The following is a 14620-nucleotide window of genomic DNA, read 5'->3' on the forward strand; positions in this document are numbered from 1 at the left end:
AAAGTCTTCTAGGCGCTGAAGAGAATGCAGTGGACGATGCAAAGAAAGAGAAATGTAAGGAAGGAAAGGAGAAAAAAGAAATGCGTGATTTGGGGTGTGATTGATAGCGTGGGAAAAAGGAAAGTCTTTTGGGCTCCGGAGAGAAAGCAGTGCACGATGCAAGGAAGGAAAAACACATGGAAGGAAAGGAGAAAAAAAGGAATGCATGATTTGGGGGTGGGATTGATGGCGTGAGAAAAAATGAAAGTCTTATGGGCACTGGAGAGCAAGTAGTGGACGATGCAAGGAAAGAGAAGCAAGGAAGAAAAGGAGAAAAAAAGAAATGCGTGATTTTGGGGCGGGATTGATAGCATGGGAAAAAAGAAAGTCTTCTGGGCACTGGAGAAAAAGCAGTGGACGATGCAAGGAAAGAAAAATGTAAGGAATGAAAGGAGAGAGAAAAAAAGAATGCGTGATTTGGGATAGCGTGGGTACACGGGTGGGTAAGAATTTTTCGAGGTGAAAAAAGTAGTGCCAAAACGACAAAGTATTTCGCTACATACAATTTTTTTCTTATTCTAGAAAACTTCCCCCACCCTAGATTTGACAAGTGGGGCCTTTGTGAGAGATACAAGGATGTTTTTAGGTGGGAAGTGTTTTTCAATTGTTTTGTTTTTTTATAGTGTAGAACTGTAGATAAGAAGGTACTTACAGGGTCTGTTTGGTTATCAGACCAAGTCTAGCCTGTATAAAATTTTAAGCCCGGCTTTACCAAGCCTGACTTCACAGATACAATAGAACATGTTTGGTTGCTTGACTTAGATAAGCCTGGTCTAGGTATGCCCATGTTTGGTTGCTTGGTTTAGTTGAGTAGCATCACCTCTTCTTTGTAGCGGTGACCATTCACCTCCCACCTTTTGTTCTTTCTCAGTTATGGTTGGAATTATCTGTTGTCACAAAAGGAAAGAAAAAAAGAGACTGTTCGCATGGAAAAAAAAAGTAAAAATAGAAAGGAGAAGAACAGGAAGATTGATTCCATACCAAATTCCTAATGCGCAAAAGGGAAGAAAAAAAAGAAAGGAAGAAGAACATGGAAGATTGTTCGCACAGAAGAAAATCAAAAAAGAAAGAAAGGAAAAGAACAATAAGATATCCCAAATTCCTAATGCGGGTGGGCACCTTGGTGTTCCCTGAAGGAGAAAAAATGGAAGAAAAAAAGAGCATGATGACGCACTGCTAGCTGACGGTGAAGAACATGCTCCAGCCGATTCCTCTGCCCAGCAGCGATGGTGATGGCGAATCACTGGACCAAGTGACAGCCCTGCTACTGCCACCGCCCATCGTGCTTGCCCAATTGGCGTGGCCGCATCAAGATCGCAGGTGGCCGAATCGAGCTCCGTGTGACCGTATTGTGGACCAGGTGGCCGAATCAAGCTCGGCATGGCCGGATCGAGGACCCAGGCGGCCGAATCGAATCGAGCTCTGCCGCTTCCATCACAGTCGTGACCTCGAGCTCCAATGGAGATGGAAAAGCACGGAGGCAAGAAGTAGTGCGGTGCGCGGTGAGCACCATCTGTCTGCGACCTTGAGCTCCAATGGAGATGGAATGCACGGAGGCGAAGCAGTGCGGCATGCCGTGAGATCCATCCGTCGGCCTTCTTCTTCTCCTCCTTCTTCACTTTCTTTGTCGCCGCCATCTCTCTCCCAGCATCCTTCTTTGTCGGTGGGATCCCTCCTTCTCCCTTCTCGCCACCAGCTGTACGGAAGAGCTTTGTCGTCGGGGCCTCGTCGCCGGCCAGGCGGGGGAGCTCCGCCATGGGGAAGGCATCTCCGGTGAGCAGATGACCGGGGAAGATCGATGGGCAAATGGGGAGGTGAGCAGACACCGGGCTAAAGCTAAGCCAAACCTGGCCCCTCTTTGCATTAATAGAGTCTGGCTAAGAACCTTAAACAGACAACCAAACATGAGGTAGCTGTATTACTGGAGTCTAGCTAGGACTTGTGCAGGCAACCAAACGGACTCATATGCACTCTGTTTGGCTCGCTGGGTTGGAGCTGCTGCCCAGCCAGCCAGCGCCACTGCCGATACTCTTCCTTCTCTCTCTAGATACTCTTCCTCTCTTTGGATTTGGATTCGGCGCCGGCGCTAGCTAGCTCCAGCCCAGCCATTGGTTCCCTGGATATAGTGGAGTGAGCCTCTCGAGATTCAACTTTTCAGTGATTGGTTGCTTGCACCGTTACTCGGGCTAGGCCCCCAAGATGAAAGCACCCTTCCCGCCCTGGCTCCGGCGGTGCGGTGAAAATGACCATTTCCGCTAAGCCTGGCTCGGCGGAGCGCAGCGCAGTACAAGGATTGCTCTGGCATGTGAAAAGAGTGGCTAGCACTGGTACGTACATGCACCCAATCAATATCTTTCTATATCCTGGCTAGAGTAAATCAATCAACCAAACACTTGTACTATGCACACGTGAGGCCTGGCTCCCGTCCTAGATGCTGGCTAGGCTCCGGTGAGAAGAGAACCAATCGGGTTTCTTAAAGAGAGGTGGCTCCTCCGCGCATGAGGGGGTTTTGGGGGTACGGCACGTGTACAACAGCAATCCTCAGCATGCCACGTCATTTGGAGTGCGCTACAGGTCGCCGCGGGTGCTCCGAGCAGCGGAGTAGCTCTCCCGTCGCATGCCAAAAAGGCTGCCTCATTGGTCAGCGCCAGGATTCGCTCATCCGGTCAAGCGTGAGAGCGTGAGAGAGCGAAAAAAAAGGCCGTGGACTCCGCAGAGGCTGGCCGGAGCTGCTGGTTGGTGGACCTTGCAACAATATTGGCCCCACTGTCAGCTGTTGTGGTTAAGGAACAGACGGCATGGCTGGGTCTGCGCAAGGGCAACCGCCAACGTGACTGCCGCGCGTCCGCTACGGCCCTCTGCTTTCTCATCCTTGCTGAACGGTGGGCCATCGATGAGCAGGCTCAGTCACAAGTACCCGAGAAAAAAAAAGAAACGAAGAGGATAGTAGATAGGGGCCCTGTTTATTTTAGCGCAACATGCGCTAAATTTTTTTTTATGTATGAAGTACTAAGACTGTGTTTAGTTCATGAATTTTTTTAATTTGACTACTGTAGCACTTTCGTTGTTATTTGGTAATTAATATCCAATTATGGATTAACTAGGCTTAAAAGATTCATCTCGTCATTTTCAGTTGAACTGTGTACTTAGTTATTTTTTTCAACTGTATTTAATGCTCCATACATGTGTCCAAAGATTCGATATGACGGGTACTGTAGGAAAATTTTTGGGAACTAAACATGACCTAAATAAAATTTATTTGCAAAACCTTTTCACAGATGGATGTACCTTTTCGAGATGAATCTAATGAGTCAAGTTCCACCATGATTTGCTATAGTAATTATCTTCTAATCATGCGGTCAAAGGCCTCATTAGATTCGTCTCGCGAAGTAGCGCAGGGGGTTATAGAGTTAGTTTCGTAAACTGCTTTTATTTAATATCCCTAATTAATGGTCAAAATTGTCTACAGTAGCTTGTGCTACTAAATCAAAAGGAGTGAGGGTCAGAGTAAGTATTATAGCAGGCTATAAACAGGCTGAATGATGAGGTAGAGGAGAAAGGAGAGGAGAGAGGGGGAAGTGGGCTGTTAGCTTACAGCCGGCTCGACACAAGAATCAAAAAATCTTGTGAGAGAGACACGTGGGCCATGTATTAATGATGAAGAACTAAACCACTATACGAGTAGGCTGAGAGGTAGGCTACAAGAATCTTTACAGCCAGCAGTTGACTAAATTATTAACCTTGCTCTCATGGAGCTCGGGGTGTGCTAATCCGCGCGCGCTAGGAAGGCTCGCAGCGCGCGATCTCTGACAGGAGATTTTTTTCCTTTTTGGGAAATATTTTTTTTGCACAATTTGCTATTTATGGAAAATTATAAGTTATAAACATAATTTTCAAGTATAACTTTTTATAATATTTTTTTATGATAAATTTTTTATAATAACTTTTTATGATGTACAAAACTTTTACATATAACTTTTTCTTAGCAACTTGAAGAATAATTTTTAGCACAACTTTCAGGATACATACAAACTTAATGCATAATTTTTGAAATGACTTATAGAGGACAATTGTTTTAGCAAAATTGTATGAAGACATTATCGAGAAGATTTTCATATAATGATTTATGTACAAATTCATCACATTACTTCTAAGTATAATCCTTAGTATAGACATATAGAAGGTAGAAAGGAAAATTTTGGGGGGGGGGGGGGCGGAATGATAACACTCCTTGGTCCTTGCTGAACAGCCTTGCGTGGACCCTCCCACCGAGTCTAAAGAGAAAAGGATAAAAAAGACAAATGGTGAAGAGAGAGAAAAAAAAGAGACGATGCATTTTGCTTTGGTCACGTGGACTCATGAATAAAAAAAATTAAATTAAGAATGGGATCACGCAACGGAGTGCGAGTCGCACCGGTCGAAATCGAGCGCCAGGAGGTTCGCTGGCACTCGCGCGTAGGATTGGAATCGCCATGGAGCTCTCACTCTGAAATTATTCTAAATCTCAATTTAATTGCGGACCATGTAAGAGTTATCTTAAATCATTAATAGACTATTGTCGGTAATTAACATATATATAGCATCACTCTTCTGCGCAATGACCAAGCAAAATGATCCACTTTAGCTTTCAAAATGCAATCTGTGCAACCAACAAGCTTTGTGCTCAGCATTATATAGTGACTTCGGAGCTAATGTGAGCTGAACGCACTATTAGAAAATATAAGAAGCGTAACGGCTGAAATAACATAAAAACTTGATTATTCTAAAACACTTTGACAGTGCAGTGCATATGAAGAGCTATGACAATTGATACCCACCGAACTCAAAAACAGATGTACTGCACTATTTGATTTCCTGTGTAAAATTAAGACCACGTCATGCTGAATGGAGCCTGAAAATATTGCCAAATGCTGTAATCTTGACTGATTTCAAATGTAGCAAAGCACACATCAATTGATACCAAATGATGCAATATCTCAATTTAGTGAATGATGCTTCAAGTTAGTTTTCATGATAATAACTTTTTCTGTTTCAGATTTATCGTGGCTCTTGGTGGGCGCTGATGCAAGTTTTTATGGAGCCTTATCCATACCACCTCGGCCAATACTTTACAGACTTGCAGCCTATTGAAAATCTGCAATCAGATCATACATACGACATGATGTCAAACATACAACATCTTTAGCAATTAGATCAAACATATTAGCCGCCTCTGGTCAGGAAAACAGTGGCAGTCTAATTTATGTTTGTTGTATGTATGTGATCTTTTTAAGTGTAGTTATATACCATGCATTAATGTTTCAATCCTGTTATAATCTAAATACTTGGATATATTTTATTCCATCTTCAATATATTTTAAACATGTGTTGAGATGTGTGTAGTCCTATTGCTAAGGATACTGCGCGCAAAGTTCTAATCAAACCCTAAAGCGCAGCCGAACAGGCTGCATCAGCTAGGCTGACATAGTCCATGGCGCAGTTGGGCCGACCTCGATGAGCCCATGCAGGGGTGGGCCGAACCAATCATTTCGGTTACGGGGAACGAATGACTCGCTTTTTGAGGGATCTTATGCAATTTTGCCAAGAAGGAAAAAATCTATTCGACTACAAACCCTACCTTAGCCGAAATAAAACGCGGCGCGGCGGCGGCACCGGCACCGCGAACTATTCTGATACGGCGGAAGGCGCGTTACAACAAAACAGGCTTCGAAGGTCATGGAGGATCACCACAAAGAACTCGCCAAGTATGAGGCTAAGCGCAAGATATTCAAGCGCTCCCTCTTCTTTGTGTTTTTTATGCCCATCGTCTCTCTCACATACCTGATCTGCCCTTTCATCTTCACCGAGATGGCCCAAGATACCAGGTTAGTATGTTGGGTGGCCGCAGCGGTCGAATTTATAGTATCCGCGCTATTCATCCGTGGACATCTCCAAGAGTACGGCTTTTGCGGTCCCCTTCTCATCGATGAGAAGAGGGGCGATCTGATGCGCCGCGCCGACCACTGCTGAAGCCTGAAACGGCCGTCCGGCCGGGGTGCATGGATCATTGTGAAGTGATCGGATATATATAGCAATAGTGCTACCTAGTGTGATAGTTAATAATGGCAGGTGATCTTTGTTTTATTGTGGGGATGGTAGGATCAGGAATGTTTCACTCAATAAGGACGTCCTTATATTGATCTGGTAGATAGCAATTAGTGCTATCTGATGTAGTAGTCAGTAATAGTAGGCGGTCTGTGTTTTATGTTTGGATGGCAGGATTAGGGATGCTTGACGCATCCATTTGAGACCGCCTGCTGCCTGATGTCTTGGTACAACCTGCTTGTTTTATGAACTACCTGTGTTGGAATTGGTTGTATTGAGATACTTTCAATTAAGTTAGTTACTTGAATAAATGTATCTGTTATTTTGATTCTCTGCTTGATATGCATATATTTAGAATTCTGACTTGGCAGTACCGAACAATTAATCAATTCTTATAGCAGTGTGTTCATCTTGAATGCCAATCAACTTGTTTTTATTCTCTAATCCCTGTACCTAACCTTTGATGTTATTATTGCCAAACAAGTTATCTGTTAGTTCTGTTGGCAGTCTTGAGATGATTATGCTTAGTTTACTTTATACTTCATCATGAACAGATTAAGGCAAAATAATGAAAACTCACGTCCTGGCTGTCCGATCATTTAGTTGATCTGTACTGAAAACCTAAGTTTCTAGACACTGTCCGATCATTTAGTTGATCTATATTGAAAATCTTAGTTTCTATACACCAGAATTCTATGTTACAACCAAAATCAACCTTTACCTTTCTTTGTGTGGTTATCCACAACCTGGCTGCTGCATAGGTGTGGTGACTTCCCAAGGTAAAAAATGTGAAGTAAGAGCATCTCTAGCAATGGCCCTCAAATCAGACCCTCTACTTCTTGAGTAAGGGTTCCCTCTATTTTCTGAGGGCTAGTTTTTTAACCTCAACTCCAGCAGTAACCTCTAAATCTCACTCTCTTCTTTTAATATAAAGGGTAGGACCCATTTGTCAGTGGATAGGGAGCTCCCTAGAGACCCTCCAGGAGTAGAGGGTGGCGGAAGAAATTTGGAGGCCTCCCCAAAATGGGGGCTTTAGTAGAGGGGCTACTGGAGTGTGGTTGTTTTATTCCACCCTCCAAATTTAAGATGGGGGCTTATTTAGAGGGTCTGCTGTAGTTGCTCTAAGGATTTCCCATACATATGAAACTATGAACCCTCCTCGGCTAAGGTTGAATCAGATATAGAAGAAGCGGAAGTTAATTACGCGATGCCTTCCATTTGTGCGAATCACGATCATACCACGCATGACCAGACGTAGAGCCAAAATTCACTTGCATGCTTCCTCAAAACAAGAGTTCAATGGGCGGTTTTTCATAAATCTCTTTAAGCTATATTTGTGTTGCCAACAGCTGTTTGCATACAGGGGGTGGCACCATGGGCTTGTCTAGCATGATTTAGTGCCATATTGAAATTGAAGCTTCCACAAGATTTGCATAATTGGACACTGTATACATTTTTTTTTCATATTGCAGTTGGAGCTTCCACTAGATTTGCACAATTGGACACTGTATACATATTTCCTCCCCTTGAAGGAGATAGCTTTGTTTTTCATTAGATTAGAGTTAGGTGGAGCTTCAAATATATGCCATTGAGAATGCATATTATATTACAGAGTTTGACTGGCAGTTGTGATTGCGTTTGGATACTGAAAGTGAAAGCTGGTGCAGTTGCCCTCATGAACAGTTGCTGAACAAGCAGTATTAAGTGTTCTGGATCCATGATAGCTCCTGTTGGCATCAGCATTTGAGTTAAATTTTTGCAGTGGGTGCAAGTGGAAGTTATATTTGAAAACAGGAAGCATTTTACATTGAGCAATACTAAGAGCATCACCAAGGCAACCATTGTGTGCATCTACCGCTGGAGGCATCTGAACCTGCACACATGCGACACACCCACTACAGCCAATCCCCAGACCCCAGCTCTGGTGGTTGTACCTCTCATTGTCAAGCAAATAGGTCTTCTGTCTGCAGATCTCTTTATCTTAAGCTAGTTGCATTCCAGTGGTTAGTTCTACATCATTTCTTTCCTTTTTATTTGATTGTGTTTAATGACTGCAATAACTTAAACATGGCCTTGTGCTTGCTAATTGATTGTTTTCTTGGTGGAACTGAGACATGGAATTGAGTATGTAATTAAGATATCTTAATTTACATTCGTGTTTCGGTTGTCCTGTTCCCTGGTCATGGCTAAAATTTGATCTCTTTCCTTCAAGCAGGAACCAGCTTGTTCTAGTAACAGTGTGTACTAATTCCCCTTTATTGTTAATATCAAGACAAGATGAGGTGGTGCAACCTTATTGAGTGCAAAAAAATTCTTCCCATTTGTGGCACTTATGTTTTGTCAGGGAACTTCCAGAACGACCTATTACAGTAGCAGTGATTTGAGATTGTGTCATCTCCAGGCAAGATTAGTTTAGTGTAGTCTATTTAGTGAATGTTGCATAGTTCCATGGAATTTTAATCTGATCAAAGGCATATGATCTGGGCAATGTTGCTTGTGCTATTTTGTTCAAACTTGCATATAGAAGAGTACAATTAGTTTCTTCAGAACTTTGTTTTACTGAAACTTGAAAGAACAATGATGCAAAGGTGGTTCTCAAAGCATAAGACCTTACATTTTGCATAAGTTTCTGTATCACTTGAATTTTACTGCTTGCACACTACTTGTGCCTTGCATGCTCAGAATTAATACATGTTTAAAATAATTTCTTAACCTTTTCCTGATTGTTAAAGCTAGATTTTGTGTAAGCTTTTAGTTAATAAAAATGCATTCCTAATGTGGTATTTGTTTCCAACAGACAACAGTACTAAGGTTATTTTTAGATGGAAAAAAAATGAATGAGAAGAGAAGCCCTCATCTATATGTGATGCACAAATAATAGCAGATCATTCTTCAGATTTTGTCTTCACCTTTGTCAAGTGTTGTAATATTTCCATGTGTTGTAATCTTCTATTGTCATGCTCAACAAAAAACAATGCCCAGATACATGAATCCAAGTTAGCCAATAATGTAGATGTCGCATTGGTTCAGACATGGGTGGACCCAGGCCCGGCGACCTTGGGCACCGGCCCGGGCTCCGCTAGCAGAAGTTCATATGCTTGTGCAAGCTCAGTTGAGACGGGTAACAAAAAATAGAGTAGCAAAGTTAAGAACAAAGGCACAAAGCACGTTACGTAGTGCAGACTATCAGCTACTATTCCTTGCACTGTTGTACAGTTTTCGACACAAATCTTACTTGCTTTAGAAATATATACATATGTTCATGCAAACTTCTTATATATCAGATGTGACATTGGCCCGGGCTCTAGAAAATTTCTGGGTCCACCACTGGGTTCAGAACTGCAGTGGCGAGTACCCGACTACCTGAGTGGCAACGGTGCATCCATGAGTACACCTCACGAGCTCACAGGCAGGGGTAGGGGCATGAACAAAGAAACCCAGGAAAACGATAATTAAAAAAACGAAATGTTAGTTCTTCCTGCTATTTTGTTTTATTATGTCACTGGTTTTATTTATCTTTATTGTCTGCTCATTGTGCTTGTAGTCACAAGTCAGAACTCATTGCTACTGTGAATGTTTTGGTTACAAGATGCACTCTGGAAGGCTAGCTGGTTGGCCCTCAGCATCTTCTCGGGTACAGGACACGGACCAGGACCACATGGTGGCCCTTTCGTTTGGAGATGGCTTGGTTTAGGTGTTGAATTTATACTATTCTTTAGGTGTTAAAGGACAAAACTGTTGAGGATATGTGAGTATCCTTTTGGAAAAAGGAATTGTAAATATTACCTAGAAGTAGTCATCTTGGGGTTTTAAGACCAACATACATGTGTGATAACAATGATTTGTGCTTTATTATACTAAATCAATCTGAGAAGGTGTAGTTCGTACTCAAATTTACTGCTGAATTGCTTCTTGTTTCATGGAGTTCTACTGAAGAAGTTCAGCCAGCTACTTCCACCATTCAGGTAAGTCGCATTGCTGTATATTAATTAATTATTAAAGCTACAGGCACAGGCGATATGATGTTATTTCATTTTGAAACCTCTATCCAGATGATGCATTAATCTTCTTGTCCCTGGTTAAAGAGGTGTGGCTCTTGCCTCTTGGTACTATCCTGCGCTGGCTCTGTGGTTCGGATCCGGCAACTGAGCTGCCCACTGGTGGGGCTCCATCATATTCCAAATCAATAGCTCTGTCATACAATAGTATTGTTTCATGTTAAACTCCAGCAAATTCATACATCCAAAATATTCACACCTTTAGCGAACAAGACTTGGTTATGTAACCTAGCAACACTGATCAAATTCTGTAAATTATGTTAGGATGATGTACACTTTGTTGTTTGTGTGCGAGCACGACCAGCTTCAGCTATTGTTGATTCATTTAGAATTATGTACACTTGGTTGTTTGTGTGCAGTTGGGCTGTACTGCTGAATGGGGACTTTGAAGGTACAATGTGTTCTTTAACTACTCTCTGTATTAGTAAAGTATAAATCATTTTGAGTTTGTCTTAAATCAAACATTTTAAATTGACTATAAAAAAAATTTTAGGGTTGAGTTTGAAAATATAAAAGCGACGTAAGTAGATTCATCTTGAAGTATAATTTCCTAAAAGTATGTATTGAGTATATTTTATAAGTTTTTTTTATAGCAAAACGATAATAGTTAAAGTTATTTTTAAAGACCGCGTCAATTTTCGAGACGAGTACACTGACTTGTCCGAATCTTCTTGATGAGAGACACAGCAACATTACTGTCCAGACACGGTTCCACATGAGTTATGTTCACACAAGCACCTATACAGTATTAACGTATGTGCAATATTAAAATGCATATTCCAGAAACAAATGTGAGTACTATTACTCCCTCCATCTCAAATTATTGCTTTAGCTTTTCTAGATGCATAATTTTTACTATGCATCTAGATATATATCATATCTAGGTGTATAATAAATCAATGTATCTAGAAAAGTCAAAAGCGCTAACAATTTAGGATGGAGGAAGTATTAGTCACCCGCATAAAAATAGACGGTGTCCAAAATAATAATAAAAAAGAACAGTCACGGGTCAGGTGATCAGCACCAGAGCTGTATGAAATATAGAAACAACAGTGTGGATAAACCCCATAAGTTGACTGGCAACGTACAAGAGACCACATTAACTACTTGAGCATCTGACATAACAAACGACCAACTAGTGTTTATAATCTCCACTAAAGTCAGATGCAGTTGCCCACCAAATAGGACTGCCCTATGCAGTTCCATCTTGGCCGATATATCTTGGGGATATAATAGTAATACTATGTAAAACCATTTGCTACATTTGTACAACTATTCGATGAACAATCATTTAGTGGGTGATAACAGAAAAGAAATGGCCAGGTTGATGAGGTCCAAGTATAGTGATATTGCAGCAAAGATGTCCTCCTTGTATTTGTGACGCTTGATCAGCAATTCTATGTCATGGACGATGAACGCAACGAACAACATGGTGACCAAGCAACCCAATATGGTCATATTGGCGCTTCCCAGAGGACAATTGACCTAGGAGCGACATATTTAGACAGGCATCATGCAAGAAAGAAACTATTGAAAGAATTAAGGAAGAAACTGCTAAAAACATTATGTTATACCTGAATGGTCAGGTAGATCACAAATATGAGGAGATGGTTGATCAGGAAGGGGAACAGGAAGGTGACTTTGTAGTTTCTTATGGCTGCCCAGAATGTGTAGATGATGAGGTTAATCATAGCAACTTCTGTAAGAATCATAGATTGCAAAACCATGGTACCTGTTGACATAAAAATACAGTTCATTACAGAGACACAAATAGCATTTTAGCATGGCAGGTCACACAACCAAATTTTGAAATCTACAATTGTTTAAAGATGGACAATGGAACATGCGACCCCATGAGTTTCATCAACAAAAGTCAGCCTAGACAAACTCAATACTTAACCTGTAAATTGTTCAGTTGTAGAGTTGCTAAGGAGATCAAGACTTAATTCATCATCTAAATTTGAAAGTTAACTTATTAGTTGCTGTAAAAAAACTTCCCTGATCAAGATTTAAGTATCATCCAATATCTTCTTTTACAGGGCACGGCATGCCTTTAAGACTTTTAGCCTGACAGTAAATATTTGGTGTTCTTATGTCCCACTCCCAGTGGTCCTTACAGCACACCAGTGGTCCTTAAAGCAAACACAGGAACATCCAGCCAATGACAATGAGGGGTGAAAAGGCTAAATGATACATTCTGTTTGAACCATCACATAGCCCCACTACCACATCTGCTGTTAACAATCTACAGGACAATTAACAACACGACACGCATATCACCTGAAAACAAGGCAATGAATCACCAGCATCATATCAGCAACTACTGCAAGGAGATGGTTACTTGATCCTGGATCCAAACTACTACCACCATTGTACCACAGCACATAAAGACATCAAACTCCACAAGACGGAAACGGGGGATAGGAGAATGTGCCTATACCGAATTTGGTGAAGATGGAGGTCATGATGCCGATGCTGAGGCTGAAGCAGAGCGTGACGAGGCCAAGCAACAGCAGATTCACCGGGTGCTTCTCCCTGTACTTGAGCATCGGCCATAACGCTGCGCAGATTGAGCATACTAAAATTAACGATATATTACAAAACTAGGGCGAGGATCGGAACATAATAATTGTGAAGAAAGCAGAGGCGCACCGACGAAGGGGGCGACGATGGCGACGATGGCGAAATAGACGGCGACGTGGGGGGACTTGAAGAAGCGCGGGACGGCGGGCACGAAGTAGGTGATGGCGACGATGCCCCCCGCGAGCCAGTACTGCAGTAAGATGACGGCGTACACGTTCCGCACGAACGCCCACTGCTGGCGCGGGGTCCCCTCCTCCACATTCTGCGGCGGCGGCGTCACAGCGGCGGTCGCTGCGGGCTTGGGATCGGCCTCGGGTTTTACAGCCGCCTTCGCTGATGCGGTGGCCACGCCGGCCTCGAGGTCAGGTTCGACTTCCGCCATGGCGGCGTTGGGTTTAGGGTTTTGCGGCGTTCGGGATATTTAGATGGGTGTGTTGGGATCGATGGGACTTGCGGAGAAACGAAGAGGCACAGATCTGAGATCTCTACATATTTAGATGGGCCTCGAGTAAGGAGGAGAATAGGCTTCGGAGTCGGTTATGCTACAAAGTTAGTATATCTTAAAAAAAGAACTCACAATAATAAAATACAATGGTTTTCCGATTTGTAAACCTATTTATTCTGTGTTTCCATACAATTTCTCATGATAAAGCTGCTAACTGTTTAGATGCAAAAACTTCACATTTCAAATGGCTTTAAACTTTACATTCCAAAACTTTACAGTTTAAATAGCTGTAAACTTTACATCAAATATTTGGAGACATGCAAATATTTACTAATGACGAATTAATTAGGCTTAATAAATTCGTCTCGCAGTTTACAGGTGGAATCTATAATTTGTTTTGTTATTAGTCTATGTTTAATACTCAAATGTGTGTCCATATACTTCAAAAATTTTGCACCCTTGGAACCAAAACTTTACAAAGGCCTGTTTAGGTTCAAAATTCCAAAAAGTGGTCCAATTTCAAAAGCTTTGGAATTTTGGGTGCATCTAAACAAGGGCAAACTGGTTTTGATTGATTGGTTCTTTATTTGGCACGCTTTAATTAGTTTGGTGGAAGACGGTTTAAGTTGTGTGACAGTATGGTTCTGTTGGGGGTTTAGCAAAAAAAAAAGTTTAGTTCGGTGTGGTTCAGTTTGAATGCGGTTAAAGTGTTGCAGTTACCGTCGCTGGCCCGGGCACTCGTTCACGTCTGCGCAGCACTGTGCCCATTGCCGCCGCCGCGTGCCACCGACGAATCCGTCGTCATGCCACGAGCCATGTCGCCGCTTGCTGCGCGAATCCGTGCCGCCGCGCCGCGGGCGAGACCATTGATTGCTGTGAACGCATCACGGCATCAGCCTTCGACGGCGCGGCTGCGACGTTCTCCCCATTCACGGGTGCCCAAGCTGGCCGGTGCGCCACCGGACACGGTACGTGCCCAGCGCCCACAACACTCTGCGCAGGCCCTTGCTGGAGGTCACGAGGTGGTACTGGCAGAGGCTTAGACCACCAGCGTTGGCTCGCTACAGGGTCTGGAGCGCCACCGCTCTTGTGGCTATTTTTTTTTTCGCTGTCGTCTTTCTCTCGTCCTGCTTCCTCTTATGTTTAAAACCGTGGTTATAAAAAGCGAGAAACTATGGTCCTGCATCTCGATGGGTGCAGGCCGGATCAGAGGGGTAGGGGGTGACGAGGGGGAGCGCGTGCAGGTGCAGGAGACGGGAAGAGAGGGCATTGAGGTGGGATGAACTCGTTCGATGGTTTTTTTCTGAGCGAGTCCGTTCCGGATCTGAGAATATATTTCTTGATAAGGGATGAACCCATTCCAGCTGCTCTTCAACCAGACACTATCAAAAGTGGGATGGAATGGCTCCAT

At 42.8% G+C, this 14620-nt stretch overlaps 1 protein-coding gene across 1 annotated transcript; it reads right to left on the reverse strand.

The window, feature by feature from the left end:
• Positions 1-11190: 11190 nt before the first annotated feature.
• On the reverse strand, positions 11191-13273 carry LOC120661046 (protein LIFEGUARD 2-like). The gene is made up of 4 exons (XM_039939735.1): positions 12834-13273; positions 12622-12741; positions 11756-11913; positions 11191-11666 (listed from the first exon to the last, which is right to left on the reverse strand). Exons 1-4 carry the CDS (start codon positions 13144-13146, stop codon positions 11469-11471), a joined length of 789 nt encoding a protein of 262 aa, XP_039795669.1. The 5' UTR covers positions 13147-13273; the 3' UTR covers positions 11191-11468.
• Positions 13274-14620: the final 1347 nt, after the last annotated feature.

This window comes from Panicum virgatum, chromosome 2N (genome assembly GCF_016808335.1).
Source record: "Panicum virgatum strain AP13 chromosome 2N, P.virgatum_v5, whole genome shotgun sequence".
Classification (NCBI taxonomy): Eukaryota; Viridiplantae; Streptophyta; class Magnoliopsida; order Poales; family Poaceae; genus Panicum; species Panicum virgatum.

Coding starts and splice junctions, on each gene's coding strand:
- LOC120661046 (XM_039939735.1), bottom strand. CDS start 13,146: ATGGCGGAAGTCGAACCTGACCTCGAGGCCGGCGTGGCCACCGCATCA. Junction 12,742..12,833: donor CATCGTCGCCCCCTTCGTCG/GTGCGCCTCTGC, acceptor CAATCTGCGCAG/CGTTATGGCCGATGCTCAAG. Junction 11,667..11,755: donor TGATCTACCTGACCATTCAG/GTATAACATAAT, acceptor TGTCGCTCCTAG/GTCAATTGTCCTCTGGGAAG.